This window comes from Patiria miniata, unplaced genomic scaffold, assembly GCF_015706575.1.
Source record: "Patiria miniata isolate m_02_andy unplaced genomic scaffold, ASM1570657v1 HiC_scaffold_1, whole genome shotgun sequence".
Taxonomy (NCBI): Eukaryota; Metazoa; Echinodermata; class Asteroidea; order Valvatida; family Asterinidae; genus Patiria; species Patiria miniata.
Window position 1 is genome coordinate 27,365,674 of NW_024037047.1, and position 14,222 is coordinate 27,379,895.

General features: G+C 41.4%; 1 protein-coding gene across 1 annotated transcript; it reads right to left on the bottom strand.

Annotated features, from left to right (window-relative positions):
- Positions 1 to 384: 384 nt before the first annotated feature.
- LOC119732534 (retinoschisin-like) lies at positions 385 to 10,484 on the bottom strand. Its single transcript, XM_038206096.1, has 6 exons — positions 10,469 to 10,484; positions 6,939 to 7,109; positions 4,021 to 4,301; positions 2,362 to 2,486; positions 1,529 to 1,706; positions 385 to 531 (listed from the first exon to the last, which is right to left on the bottom strand). Exons 1-6 carry the CDS (start codon positions 10,482 to 10,484, stop codon positions 385 to 387), a joined length of 918 nt encoding a protein of 305 aa, XP_038062024.1.
- Positions 10,485 to 14,222: the final 3,738 nt, after the last annotated feature.

A 14,222-nucleotide genomic window follows, 5' to 3' on the forward strand; every position in this document is an offset into this window, starting at 1 on the left:
GATTTCAAACGGTTATTATTTGTTACCAAATAATTGCAACCCGGACTCCAAATCTTGTGCATATTGTTCAGTGGTTACATATTTCACAGTATGTTCATTAGTATGACTGTCACGACCTTATTGCATTATCCTCTTTGAATATCACCAAAAAATGTCATAGTTCTATCGCACTCATGTTGCCATAGACCTTATGCCTTCCAGCTACCTCAGATGTGTTCTTTGTTGTTTTAATCTAGTAACACTAATACACAATCGTATATTCATGCCTGTCCAAGCGGTACCAAACCATTGCCCTCTGGTTCTGCCTTAATGCGTTAGGTTAAATGTATATCGTAATGCAATCTTGCAAAAACGAATGTTCAAAATACCACTGATTCAGCCTAATTAATCAAGGCGACACCCAAGCAACTCCAGTTGCAGACGAACCCGAGTATGCCATTCGGTAGGCTCAATGCGCACTACAGTCGCCACCACACTCTCATCAAACAGGTTAGTGACCGGGGTGTCGTGATCAGTGTTACCCTTGAACACCTGCAACAGAAGCATACGAATACAGGTTTTATCTTTATAACTGTGAAAATATTGGAAGAAGGGAGACACTTTCTTGCAGATTAGTTGGAAACAAATCCTTCATAATGTTATCAGATACTCGCTTATTTTCATGCTTTCAACTACATGTACCAGTATCAATATCATTTCAAATAATGTGCAATAGTAATTTTTATTTTCACTCTCAGAGTTGGCTGGTATAGAGGCAGCGTTGGTTGGTCGTGGGAGAGGTCTTTTTGACTAACTTTTTTACTAAAGTGGTGTCTCTCTCGTCTGATTGAAGTTGTTTTGGCTAGTTTATTTTGAAAGTGTTCCTTTGGGATGCAGTTTATCAGTATTAACTATTTTAACTAAGTGATCTTGACACTTGTGCGGACTGGTGTGCTCCGTCCCGGCTTAATTGTCCATGGAACTATTCCATTCATGGGATGATTGGGTCGGGATGGAGTGCAGTGAGTTTGCGCGGGTGTCGAGACAGCGCTGGTTCGCCTGCGCTTTGGTGCATTTTAGTCTTTTACTTTTCTTAAATGTTTTAAATATATATTGAATGTTATCTCTTCATGTTTTTTTTTTAAATATTGTAATAATTGTTGCAATTCAGTTTTTTGCTGTGATGACAATTTTTAATAAACCTTTTATGAATGAATGAATGAATGAATGTACGTACTTTGTTGGCGAGGATCACTGACAGACCATTTCTCGGCGGAAGGTAGCCAGGAATTTGTCTGCACTCACCCAGCCGCCACAATACAAAACAGAGGCAAGGGGGCTGCATACAACGTATGGCTGTTCTCAATTAGGTGCTATTTACGTGGGTGCTCTTCAAAGCGAGCAATTTTTAATTTCATTTTATTGGTAATATTGGATAAAAGAGGGTGATGGGGTAATTCCACTCGTAGCGGTTGACCGGTACGTGGATGCTTTGATTTGATAATACAAAAAGGTGGGCTAAAAAGAAAGAAAATTGTGATCAATGTACCTTGGCGTTTCCGTTTGCATCTGTCACATATGTCGAATTGGATGTGGACTGATTCCCAAAGGCCACTTTGTACTTCGTTACATATCCAGGATACCTGCTGTTTGTCAGGCTTTTTGTTATGACGCCAGACACCACAGTACTGGTGGCCAGGTCCACCTCGATCCAGGAACCTTCATTGCTATGTACACAGAGTGGATGGAGGTGGGGAACAATGAAATAAACATGCTCCGCAAAAAAACACCCGCTTTTATCATGAGAGGGATTGACAAAAGCTGAACGCGAATAAACTATTGAAGCCTTTTCATAACTTGTAATCTGAATGTGTCAACAATTTTTATATTAATGTTACTAGTGGAGTTCATTTAAGCTTTATCAGTATTATTTTGACTTTCATTCGAAAAAAAAATATTCTTTCCAATTGAAATCTTTCTACAAATGCAGAACATACTCCATTTTGAATGAGACATTGAACAAAAATATCGGCCTTCTTTTATTTAAGGAATAATTACGAAATAAATGTCCAATTAATTGCTGCCCGAAAATAATGAAGTTGTCTCAGGGTAAACTGGTTTCCGCCCCTCCTATTAGATTCGATAGTGTAGGGACCGGGAAACCGGACTTGCAGGGCAACCTTTAAAAACAGTAATTGAGGGGGTTGCAAACATATTAAATAAACAAAAAGTAGTTGATTTCGTTAAATAAACTACTTTGTCGGCTAGGACCAAAATAAAATCAGATTGAATGAAATGTCTTCCGTCTTTGTAAGGTCAAATATGGATGTAAGTGTTGTGTGTAATTTGTGGTAGCTAACGATGGTTTCCTTTGATACCTACCTTGATGGTTTCCATACACCGCCACTGTTCAGCCGTCCCTTCTGGGGTGTGCAACATGAAGCATCAATAAAGCTGGACGCCGTGATGTGATCATCAGGGATTGTCCCGTCCTTCATACCAAGAGGCTCTGAACACTCAGCTGTTGCTGCAAGGAGAGAAAATAAACCATATCGATGTATATATGTCAACTTTCACTCCCTCTTTTTTGAGGAAGGGGGCTCCGAAACTGGTAATATGTATCCATCTAACCCGGATGACCCGTGCAAGTGCAAAATATTCTCTGCTGATTTGGGCATCAGTATTTAATATAGACGCATTCATAGACTGAAATTCACTGAATCTAATAAGCAAAGCACTGGAGGGGGGTCTATGTGAGCCTCACTTTTGGCTGGGGACGGAGACTCTCAAAAGGCCGTAGGATAGTCTTGGTCCAATACTGGATTTGGATTTTGTTATCCTACAGCAAGTAGCATTCTGTTATTTACCAAAAAGTAAATTTCTGTCCTAAATTGTGTTTAATCAACTCCTACTGGTCGATGAAATAGATTTCATCATTTTTGTCTGATTCATGACTCTAGAGGATTTTATTTTATTAAGCGAAGAAAGCTCCGAGAACCGTTCCGGTAAGCTAATCGAGAGTTCAACGTCATTAAAGTGATAAGAAACAAAAGCAACACAAAACGTCATTAAAGAGATAATAAACAAAAGCAACACAAAACCAAATATTTCCCTCTTATTACTACATTGTAAAGAAAAATGTATATTTTACGGCGAAAGTTGCGAAAATATTCATTGTGAGTAACCATAAATGAAGTACGTGTTTCATTTTACCAACAAACCCGTAACTTACAGTTCACTTCAGGGTTGCTCGCGCATCGCCGATAAGTGGCTTTTTTCTGCATGTTTTAATTGTAATTGTAATTTTATTTTGTATCTGGCTAGTTTATGTTAAAATATTGTTAGTTGTCGTGTAGAAGATGTGAAGAGTGAATTTGTATGGCGTTTACGTGCAGGCTCACACAACAAACAGAGAGCATGTGTGCATACATGCAAGTGCGCATGTGTATGTATGACATACCAAGGTGTATAAAATAAACGGGATTGTGGACCAGGCCCAAAGGCTTCAATGACGGATGTGTTTAAAGTAATCTACAGGCATTGGAGAAGATACAAATGATTGGCAAAACTGTTCCAAATAAAGGTTTGATTAGTAAAAATAAATCGAGTATCATTCGTTTTTCTGAAAATACAATGCACGTGAAAGGAAGCAGTAATTGCAGACCTTTTATAGGAAGCAAAATCGGTTTATCCATAAAACAAAGTACGGTTCAACCGTTAAAAAAAGGTAGACAGGTGAAACTTCGCTGCACGACTTTTGACCGTATATTGTACGGGCAATTTTTTTACAGTGTAGTTTGAAATGAAGCAGTAGTTAGAGCCGGAAGTATTACCTGTATTAACTGTAGTCGGGCTACTGGCAGTAGTTGTACCACTAGCAGTAGTCGTACCACTAGCAGTAGTCGTACCACTAGCTGCAGTAGTCGTTCCACTAGCAGTAGTCGTTCCACTAGCAGTGGTCGTTCCACTAGCAGTAGTCGCTTCACCAGCAGTAGTCGCTCCACCAACAGTAGTCGCTTCACCAACAATAGTCGCTCCAACAGCAGAAGTTGCTCCACCAGCAGAAGTCGTTCCACTAGCTGTAGTCGTTCGACTGCACTTGAAGTAAGCTTGAATTTCGTCGGAGTCCTCACTCAGGAAAAGCTCCTTAAGGTAGTGGGGCGCACCCTGGCGGTATGACGAAGCGGGCATTTGCATCCCACCGAGACGTATAGCTGTGCATTCGCATGGGTCTTTGTACGGCAGGAACCAACGGGGTGGGATACCAGCTTGGGGGTTGTACTCCGATCCAATGAAGCAGACTTTGTGGCATGAGGCCAACACTACAGTTTTCGTAAACATGCAAGCAAAAAAGAAAAAGAAAAAAAATATGTCAATGTTTAGGTTAGTTTTGTGGTGCAATATTGATTAGCATTTACCTTTGGTGACCAAGGTTCGGATACCAATGGGCACATATTGTGGATTTGATAATGTCCGTTACTCCGTTTTTCGGTTTTCCTTCGAAATTCCTCTTTAGGCTTTTAAACTTAGTGAATGTCGCTGATGCGTCAGAACTTTTAGTTTTTCATATCATCGTTACTGACAGTTTTCCTCATAAAAGAACTATCTAATATCAGAACAATCCCATCTTGACTGTATTTGAAGCGTACTCACTGAATAATTCGAATTCAGATGTAAAATATAAAGACCCCGCCCCCCCCCCCCCCCCACCCCACCAAGTCGTAAAAATTATTTATGCCTGCCCAGTGATAACCAAAATGCCAAAAGTTTGAAGTATGAGTCCAATGACACAAGAAATGAATGTAACAAACATTCAAATGCAAACCACGGAAACAGTTTTCTCACATACAAAATAGGGTGGATAGTTAAAGCGCCCTCTCGCGATAAATCTATCGCAACCATTATCATTCAGTTCGGTCATGAACAAATTACTTGGCTACGACTAGCAATAACACACAGTCTATGGGAAGTGGCTGCAGCCGCTTCCGTAGGCGCATGTGTAATTTCTTGTCGTAGCCAAGTAATTGCAACGCAGCCTTATTGCAAAGTGGTGAAAAGGATTATACCGCCACCCAGTGATAACAATGCAAGGTGCTCAAGTTTAAACGATAAGTCAAATGACACCAACAATCGAACATAACAAATATTTGAATTCAGACAAAGTTGGATTTGTGAAGCGCCCTCTCGCAGTAAATCTAACGGAACAAAAATTCTATATAAAAAAATGTCCATAGTGGTGAAAAGGATTCATACCGCCCCCTAGTGACGAAGTATCAAAAGTTTGAATGATGAGTTTCATTCTAAAGAATTCAATTGTTGGAATGCAAAAAAAATGGAAACAATGTTTACCATACAAAACAAAGTTGAGGGGTCCAGCGCCCTCTCGCGGTAAATCCAACGTAACACAATTATCGTTATTTCCGAAGTGGTGAAAAAGGATTCTTACCGCCCTTCTAGTGGTAACCAATTGGTGCCGAAAATTTGAAAGATGAGCATCTTTAATATTGGAAAGCAAAATATGGAAACTTTTTCCCCCTATACAAAGCAGAGTGGATGGGTAAAGCGCCCTCTAGCGATAAATCTAAAGCATCACAATATCAATATATTTGTTACTTGTTACTTTGACACAAACAATTGCGTGATGAGTTCCCAATACACCGTTTGGTGAATTCAAATAAATTAACTCTGATTACTCAGAAAGAAAGAGTCCTGTACAGGTTTATGAATTATCTGTAACATTCTTGAGCTGCTGTCATTGCAATCAACCAGAACCGTTGGTCAGCCCAATTTGAATGGGGGTGGGAGTATGACAACAATTTGCCACTAGGACATCCCTGCTGGGAAGGTAGACTTTCTCCGATCACCGGGCTGCCGCAAAAACATTTTAAAAATGGAAGAGTGACACCGACCTTTGTTTCGGGTTGAAGGGTGGGGGATGGGTTGTTCAAAAATCTGTAATACTTTAGGACATCAGGTGACGTTATTCATGGCGGCATCATTTACCGAGTGACACACGATGTGGTCGACAGAACGAGGATTTTACCGACAACAAATTTTAATTGCCATACCCGTCACACCACCTCAACCTCCCTCCATCAACGCCCGTGCTGTTCTGTATTTTAATTTGGTGGCTGATCGACCGACAGAGGCTCTAAATGCCGACTGGATAATTATTGAGGTGGAGGTTTCACTCAGCACCAGCCCCTCCCAGTTCCCTACTTTTATACACGGCCCTGATAAATCAAAACAGTATGCAATTGGTCGGGTTGGCGTTATAACACGGCACAAAAAAACACCGGTCACTGCCTACAATGTGCATCCTCGAAACACATACCACTTCATCTCTAGCTCTCCGACTATGAAAAATATAATATCTTTTCGGAGGAAGAAATTTGCATTTCGTCTTACAAGCAATGATGTTTACTTAATGTTTTACACAATTTTGTGTCCACTGTGTTTTTTTCTTCAAACTGCATGGTGGTGCAGGCTGAATCCTTAGATGGGCAGGTCGAGTGCAGTCTGTCATTTTGGATAAGTTAAAAGAAAACAACAGGGATTGAAAAAAAAAACGAATTCATTTGTAATTGCCAGGAAATACTTGGAAGTTTTTCAACACTGCGAATGGTCTTTGTCCAAATTCACCAAAGTGGCGTTTGGATGCTACGTGTTATTTCTGGTTATCAAAATAAACTTCTTCGCAGATCAAACTTCCACCTACCTGTCAGTGCTGATGCCATCAGAATCCAAGCTACTACTCGGGAAACATATACCTCCAAAAAACAAGACTTGCTAAACATATACATCCGAAAAACAAGATTCACCAAACATATTCATCCGAAAAACAAGATTCCCCAAACATATACATCCGAAAAACAAGATTCGCCAAAGTGGCGTTTGGATGCTACGTGTTATTTCTGGTTATCAAAATAAATTTCTTTACAGATCAAACTTCCACCTACCTGTCAGTGCTGATGCCATCAGAATCCAAGCTACTGCTCCGTCCATTGTCACAAATGCAATGATCCAGAATCCGTCAGGTTGATGGTATATCAACGGGCACACAAAACCACCCCAGCTCGCCCCGGCAGCTTCGCTTCGCAGACTGCTAAACAGCATGACGTCATAACCAGCTAGCCAATCAGGAAAGAGCACGAACTAGATCAATCACATTCTTTTCTCTCATTGGTACACGTTAACAAGATGGGCGGGGCTTAAGTGGGAGCTGGTAATATTGCAATCAATTGCTTTATTCGACAGTTTTATTTATCAATTTTGAACACCGGAGTACCTGTGTGAGATATTAATGTGAATGCGACATGTTGACGACACAATATAGTATTAGAGTGGCCATTACACCCTTTGTGACACTCACAGTGCGTGTTTCAATAGCCTAGATTTTCTTCCACGACTTTTTTTTCGGGATTTTAGGTACAATTCGGAAATTATCCTTGATTAGACATTTGAATAAAATACAAGTGTATCGAGGAGAAGGTTGAGTGGGTTTAAATTGTAAAATCACCTATATAACGACAAGTACCAACAGTGGCCAATTCTTGCCAGCATGCGGGGAACCAACGGCTTAGAAAAGGGGGTGGGGGAAGACGACACCTTACTAAAGGGGCGCTTTTCATACTTGCATGTCTGCATGTACACGTTTTACGTCTATTCCTCACATTGTTGAATCAACGGACAATGGGTGTTAAAAGAGCAATACCTTTCACCGGTAATACTGGGATGGTATAATTTTGTGAAGATACTTTTAATTTTGTTACAATAATATGCTCTGGGACCAAGTATTGAGAGGGATTAGGGGAGTCACCGCGTTCTCGTCCCTAACCAAAATATTGCTGGGGAATGGGGAGGACACGCCTCCCCTATCCCGTGAGCCAGGAATTTCAGAAATTACCGGCAGTATAAATATCGAGAAGGGGAGGGGATGGTTTGGTAAAGGGTGAGATAAATTTAATTAGATAATATTGTTTGCGACCATCTTGTGTTTTAATTATCGTATTAAGCCTGCTACTCTCGCGACGCTCATCCTTACGAGTCACTATATCATCTGGATAAATAAGAAAAGTACGAAGAAAAACAGCTTCAATAACAAAAAAAAAACACTGGGGAAAAAAGGACATCCCAACCCCCGCAAAAAATAACCGCCTCGTGGGTGGATCATGTGCGATAATATATATGTCGTGTTAACTCTGATGACATGTACCATTAATAATTCGGTATTTACAGGGAAACACACAAAGGAACTGAGCCATCTACTACCTGTTTTGTGCCTTGTGTCTGTTAATCGGTTTTTTAATGGGAAGAAATGAATTTTGCGCCATATTCATCTCTCCGTAACTGTGTAATTCACTGAAGCGCAGTTCTGAGAGAAATAAATGATTGAAGAGCTTCTCTGTGTTTTTATGATTATTATTATTCGTTCACGTTGACAGAGAAAGCCTGGCCCTTGTCGCATCTCTTAAGTATAGTACATGGACTTATACTATCATGCAGGTTCATGCCAATAAACTCGTCTTGCATGTCGGTCATATAACACGCACTGATCAATTCGGTCACGAGTGGCTACTGGTCAAACACGTAATGGTCCAGTCCCGGCCATGTTACCGATAACTTCAGTCAAAGTTAAGGTTGACGATTACTTAGGATGGATAATCTCCTTTTGCTGTATTCCATTGTTTATTCAAGCAATTATCTTTAAATTAATTCAATAAAAGGTTTTGCCCTTCACCAACGTATAAAACGTTGTATACTCAGTGTGTTACATCCCTAGTGAAAGTGAGACAAATCACTCCTAATACAGACAAGTCATGATCTCTGCTCCCGATCGTCCCCCGTGCTATACAGGCATGGGTGTCTCCATCACATATTCTGGAGGGAGGGGGAGGGCTGAGCACACTCAAGTACCACGATAAACCTCCAGCAGTAAAAATATCGAGGAGGACAGAGATGGGGGATGACGTTAGGGTTGAGGTGTCTATGGGGTAATTGGCATTTTTTGCTTGGGCTCCGTGTTCAAAATCTACATGAGGATATTTATGTGACCGCGTTTTAAGCCTCTTTTCAACAGTTTGAATTGCTAAACATGTATTTAATTGATAAGATGATATTGTTTTCAACAATTTTCTTTTGGTAATATTACTCTTTCCTGGATTTTGTTTATCCCCTCTTTCTCCCCCTCTGGCGATGCCCACACCAATGAGTATTTGGTTCATAGGAGGAGAAAGAAGAACCCCCCCCCCCCCCAAAAAAAAATATGGTCGGTGGTGAACCATGCATGATAATATCTACGTCGTTTTATCTCGTATGTATCATTAATAATACGGTATTTGTTGGAATTCACACAAAGAAACCGAACCATTAACTACCCGTTTTCTGCCTCGTGTCTGCTAATTGTCTTTTTAATGGATAGAAATGGCTTTTACTACGTTTATCATTCCACAATTGTGTAATTCACTGAAGCGCAGTGTCGAGAGAAATGCATAATTGAAGTGCTTCTCGTTTCCCCCTTTTTTGTTATTCGTTCACGCTGGAAGAGTACGCATAACCCTCGTCGCATCTCTTAAGTACAGAGCACGGAGTTATAAACATAGCCATCTGCATGTTCATGTGAATAAAGATGTCTTCCATGCCGATCATTTAATACGCTTTGACCAATTAGATCACAGATTTTGGTCAGGTGGCCACTGGAGCTAGTTCTAAACTCGCTGGCAACCAAGGAGAGAACTATATACCAATCACACGTTGGCGGGGCTAAATACAAAATGGTACAGTGCCGGTGTGGACGGTAATTCTGTCCCCCGGTAAAAGTGTCCGGGGGACAGAATTACCTAGGTAAAAGTGTCCCCCCTGTCCCGTAAAGTCTGTCCCCCTCCAGGTAATTCTGTCCCCTCCAGTTAATTCTGTCCCCCTGGTTTTGCACGCATAAGTTGTTTTATTGATGTTATTATAATCAATTCAGCGCACAGGGTATACATTTTTAGATTTTTCCACCCTTCATCAATGATTATCAAAATGAAATTAACGTTTAGATGTTAATCAACCGATCTATGTTTCTGCAAGAAAGCAGCAAAGGCACGCGTAGTAATACTCAACCTATCGCTAGCGCGCATGCCCTCCGTAGGTGCGGTTCACTCGCGCGCTCGCCCACCATGCAAATCGCTCGCTCCCGAAGTCGTCATCAAAACGGGATTTGTGCTTTGACGTGACGTAAGCACCATTCCCGAATTTAACAAGGCGCCGCGCAAAAACAAGTAATAACTTTACTAATTTACTAATATACAGTCTGGGTGCTAGACTTGTGACGTTGCACGGGGACACGTTTACCAGGAGGGACACATTTAACGTCGTGCAGGGGGACAGATTTACCTAGAGGGGGACAGGTTTACCTAGGTAAAAGTGTCCCCCCGGACAGATTTACCGGGTCACGACCCGGTAAATCTGTCCGGGGGGACACATTTACCAGGGGGGACAGAATTACCTGCCACACCGGCCATGTTACTGGTAACATTCAGTCAACGTCAAATTAAATTAAAGATTACTTAAGATGCATATTATTCTGTTTCTGTATTACATTGTTCATTCTAGCACTTTTTTTCATATAGCCTAGAGAACGGCGCTCGACGTCGTTTTGTTTGTGCCAAGCAAAATTGGTAGTCGGGGAGTGACCCCATGTGCAGCCGCGTTTCGAAATTTAGAGTTTCGCGATCAATATAGTTTGAATTTGGTTGGTGTTGCGTACCAAACACATACCTCAGTGACATTTTGTTTTTTGAGAACGAGGGATTTCTTTTACAGTCAAAAGCACCAAGTGAAAAAGACTCCTAACATGGAGAGTAGACATTTGAAGTTGAGTGAGCCCCCTTTTCGGATTTAATCGAAACCTCCGCACTTCTGCAATATAAGACAGACAATAAACGGGATATTGAAAGCAAACTTTTCAAATTGAGAGATGTTCTACCGTCGCACACCTTTTTTCTTCTTGTTAACGCTTAAACAGTGTATGGTTTACATGTAGTAGCAACTAAAAGTCGTTTTCCCCTGATGCAGGCCAAGCGTAGAATGCTACCATTATGATTGATAATTCAGTAACAGCGGGGAAAGACACAAAAGAGCACAACCATTAACTGCCTGCCACCTGCCTCGTCGTTTCGACTAAATTGCCAAATTAATTTCCCAAGCATGACTAGAGATGAATTCAGTTTTCATCTATATATCAATTTTTCATAGCGTCCTCCATCCACAGAAGCGCCGTTGCCGATACAAAGGATGGTTGAGCACACGCAATGCGCGTAATACTCATCGTTGTGTCTCCGTTTATAGTACATACCAGGGACAATTCAGAAGCAATAATTCGGGGGCCAAGAAAACTGTTGCACGTTCAAGATTTCCCGTTGCATTCACAAAATGCGAAGGTGGTTGGTTGGTGGGGGAGGGGAGAAGGAAGAGGGAAGGGGGGGGGGGCTCGAATTCATTTAAACTTTGACGTCCGTTTAGTTTCTGTCTAAGTCCTATTAATTCGTGCTTTCATGTCAGAGGCAGAATTCTTTGAATACCTGCATTGGCCCAACAATTAAATGTTAAGTAAAGGATAATGCCCGAGGAATTTGCGAAACCGCAATTCGCAGCTGTCTCCACAGACAAGGATGGTGGGAAGTTTCACGCTATGCTGAAGATGTCTCCAAGGCAAATGAGGGCGGGCTTAAACATCGCAAAATTAATCCCAAAGTTGTGGACGCTCACGAAAACAAAGCCCATCCGTCCCGCTGCATTGTGAGACTGTATGAAAATTACCTACAGCATTGTCCAGCCCAACGAGCAACAGACGCCTTCTACCTTAGACCTTCAGGGGCGGATCCGGCAATTTCGCGGGGGGGGGGGTTCATCAGCAAACAAAATTATAAAATGTAGACAGGTTTTCTTCTCCGGACACCTGGCCTCCGTAAAATCAAGAACTGGGGGCGAGGGGGTGGGTGGGGTTGGGGATGGGAGGGCTGGTACTATATTTCAATAGGGGTTGCTGCTCAAATTCGACGATTATTAACACTCGATTACAGAATTGTGTACAAATACCCCGTATCTAAGCTGCCTCTGTCCGTATTTGGAACAGGCGGACATTAAACCCGTATATTTTTTTTTTGGGGGGGGGGGGGGGGTTCAGAGCAGGGGGGGGGGTAAAATTAGTGTTTAGGAATTTCTATGCAAAACAAATTTGACAGAGCTTGGGGGAGTTGACGGCCCCGCCCCGGAACCGCGCCTGACCTCTGGCTAACCCTAAAGGCAAAGTGTGGTACACAGCACAGCAACAGCTCCGAGCAAGTGCAGCAACTCCAATGTAAGCCTACGACAACGAGGTTGATGAGCAATTAATTTGCAGTAAGAGGATACAAACGTACCAGTGACGCACTCAAATGCAAGGTAAACCCACAGAGGAGGAGACAGGAAAGAAAAGGTCCATCTCATCGATCTCATCGACTGGGACTACAACGATGCATCGTAATGATCGCGACAGGAAGATAACACTGACTCTGAATTTAAACCTCTAAATCAATTGAGGTTTTGCCCTTCACCGACGTTTTTAAACACTGTTTACTCAGAGTGTTACCTCCCGAGTGAAAGTTGGAAAAAATCACTCGGGTGGGACCCGAACCCACGACCTCCTGCTTCCCAGTGCAGATGTTCCACCACTCGACCCCCGAGCTAACGGGAGTCGGTTGGCCGGTTCGAATCTGATGTACATAGTAGCGGGTACCGCACAAACTATTATAAGATGGAATTTTGCGTCGGGGTGATATAAATCAAATTAGGTTTTGCACTTCACCGACGTTTTTAAGCACTGTATACTCAGTGTGTTACCTCGCGAGAGAAATTTGGGGGAAAAAGTGATTTTTTTTCCAACTTTCACTCGGGAGGTAACACACTGAGTATACAGTGTTTAAAAGCGTCGGTGAAGGGCAAAACCTAATTTGATTTATATCACCCCGACGCAAAATTCCATCTTATAATTAAACCTCTAAGACCTGCTGTTTACATGTATATAATGTACTGCATATTTTGTGACAACATTGTAAAACATAAAATGAAAGTGTTTAAGAAATATAGCATGTGTTGTTTTAAATCTGCCTCAAAATCACTGTTAAAAATCCACAAGAGCTTGTAAATAAAAAAGAAATGCGACTTGTGAGGTTTGTTTAGGTTTAATGAAATGGCATGTTTACAAACAAAATGTTCTTACATTTTGAAGGGCCAGTATTTGTACATGTATTTTAAAACGCGTTAAGAAAGATTCTTATTTGAAGGAAGTACGCCAAGAAAAACAACCGTATCCCCAAAAAAGGGAGAAATTAATGGAGCCGTTATAAAATAAAATTTGCAAATTTTGTTGCTCGAAGATTAAGCAGTTATTCAAGTGTTTCTGTTTCCTCAGCTCGTTTTCCGCTTCATTATTTTGTACGAATGGAGAGGTGGAGGTGTTACCTTCCCAAAATAATGGAGAGGTGATGTCTCCACTGCTCCATTCCTGCAAAATAATGAAGCGCTGAAACAATCGCATGACGTCACAGGTGGACGTTAACAACGATGAGATTTACGTCCTAATTGGATTCGGGAGCCTGTCTAGGAATTCGCCATTTACATGTATTAATTCTAACATCTCTCCCCTAAATATATATTTTTTTTATACGGCCACATCATCCTGACGTTACTTTAATGCTCATCTATAACAAGTCCCTCTCTATGCACATACCAAGTTTCAAGCCCATCGGACTGGTACTTCAGAAGATAAACGGCTTAAACATCGCAATTAATGTTACGTTACAAGGCGTTTGCTTGTGGTGTAAATCGAGGACACACACGTGCAACATCATCGGTGAATCGACGACAGGAACCAAATCGAGGATGACCTCGATTAGAAAACGTGTACAAAACCAATGAGAGCTGTTTCGAAAAAGTTAGTGTACAAACAAAGGAAAAGGGAAGAGGAACACAAGAAAATGCTCGATGTTCACCATAAACAACGTGGGAGCACATGATGATGTTATCATTACGTAAGTGTTCGGTAATCATGTTCCGGTGGTAGTATATGTGTATGAAAAAATTAAAGTCCATCGGATTTGTGAAAGTGTAAAAAGTTGTTTGTAGTAACAACGTGTATGAAATCTATGGAGAAAGGAGGGGGAACACTAGACAATTTCGGCTCGTTGCCGGAGCAGCTAACTTATTACTCTGCGCATTGA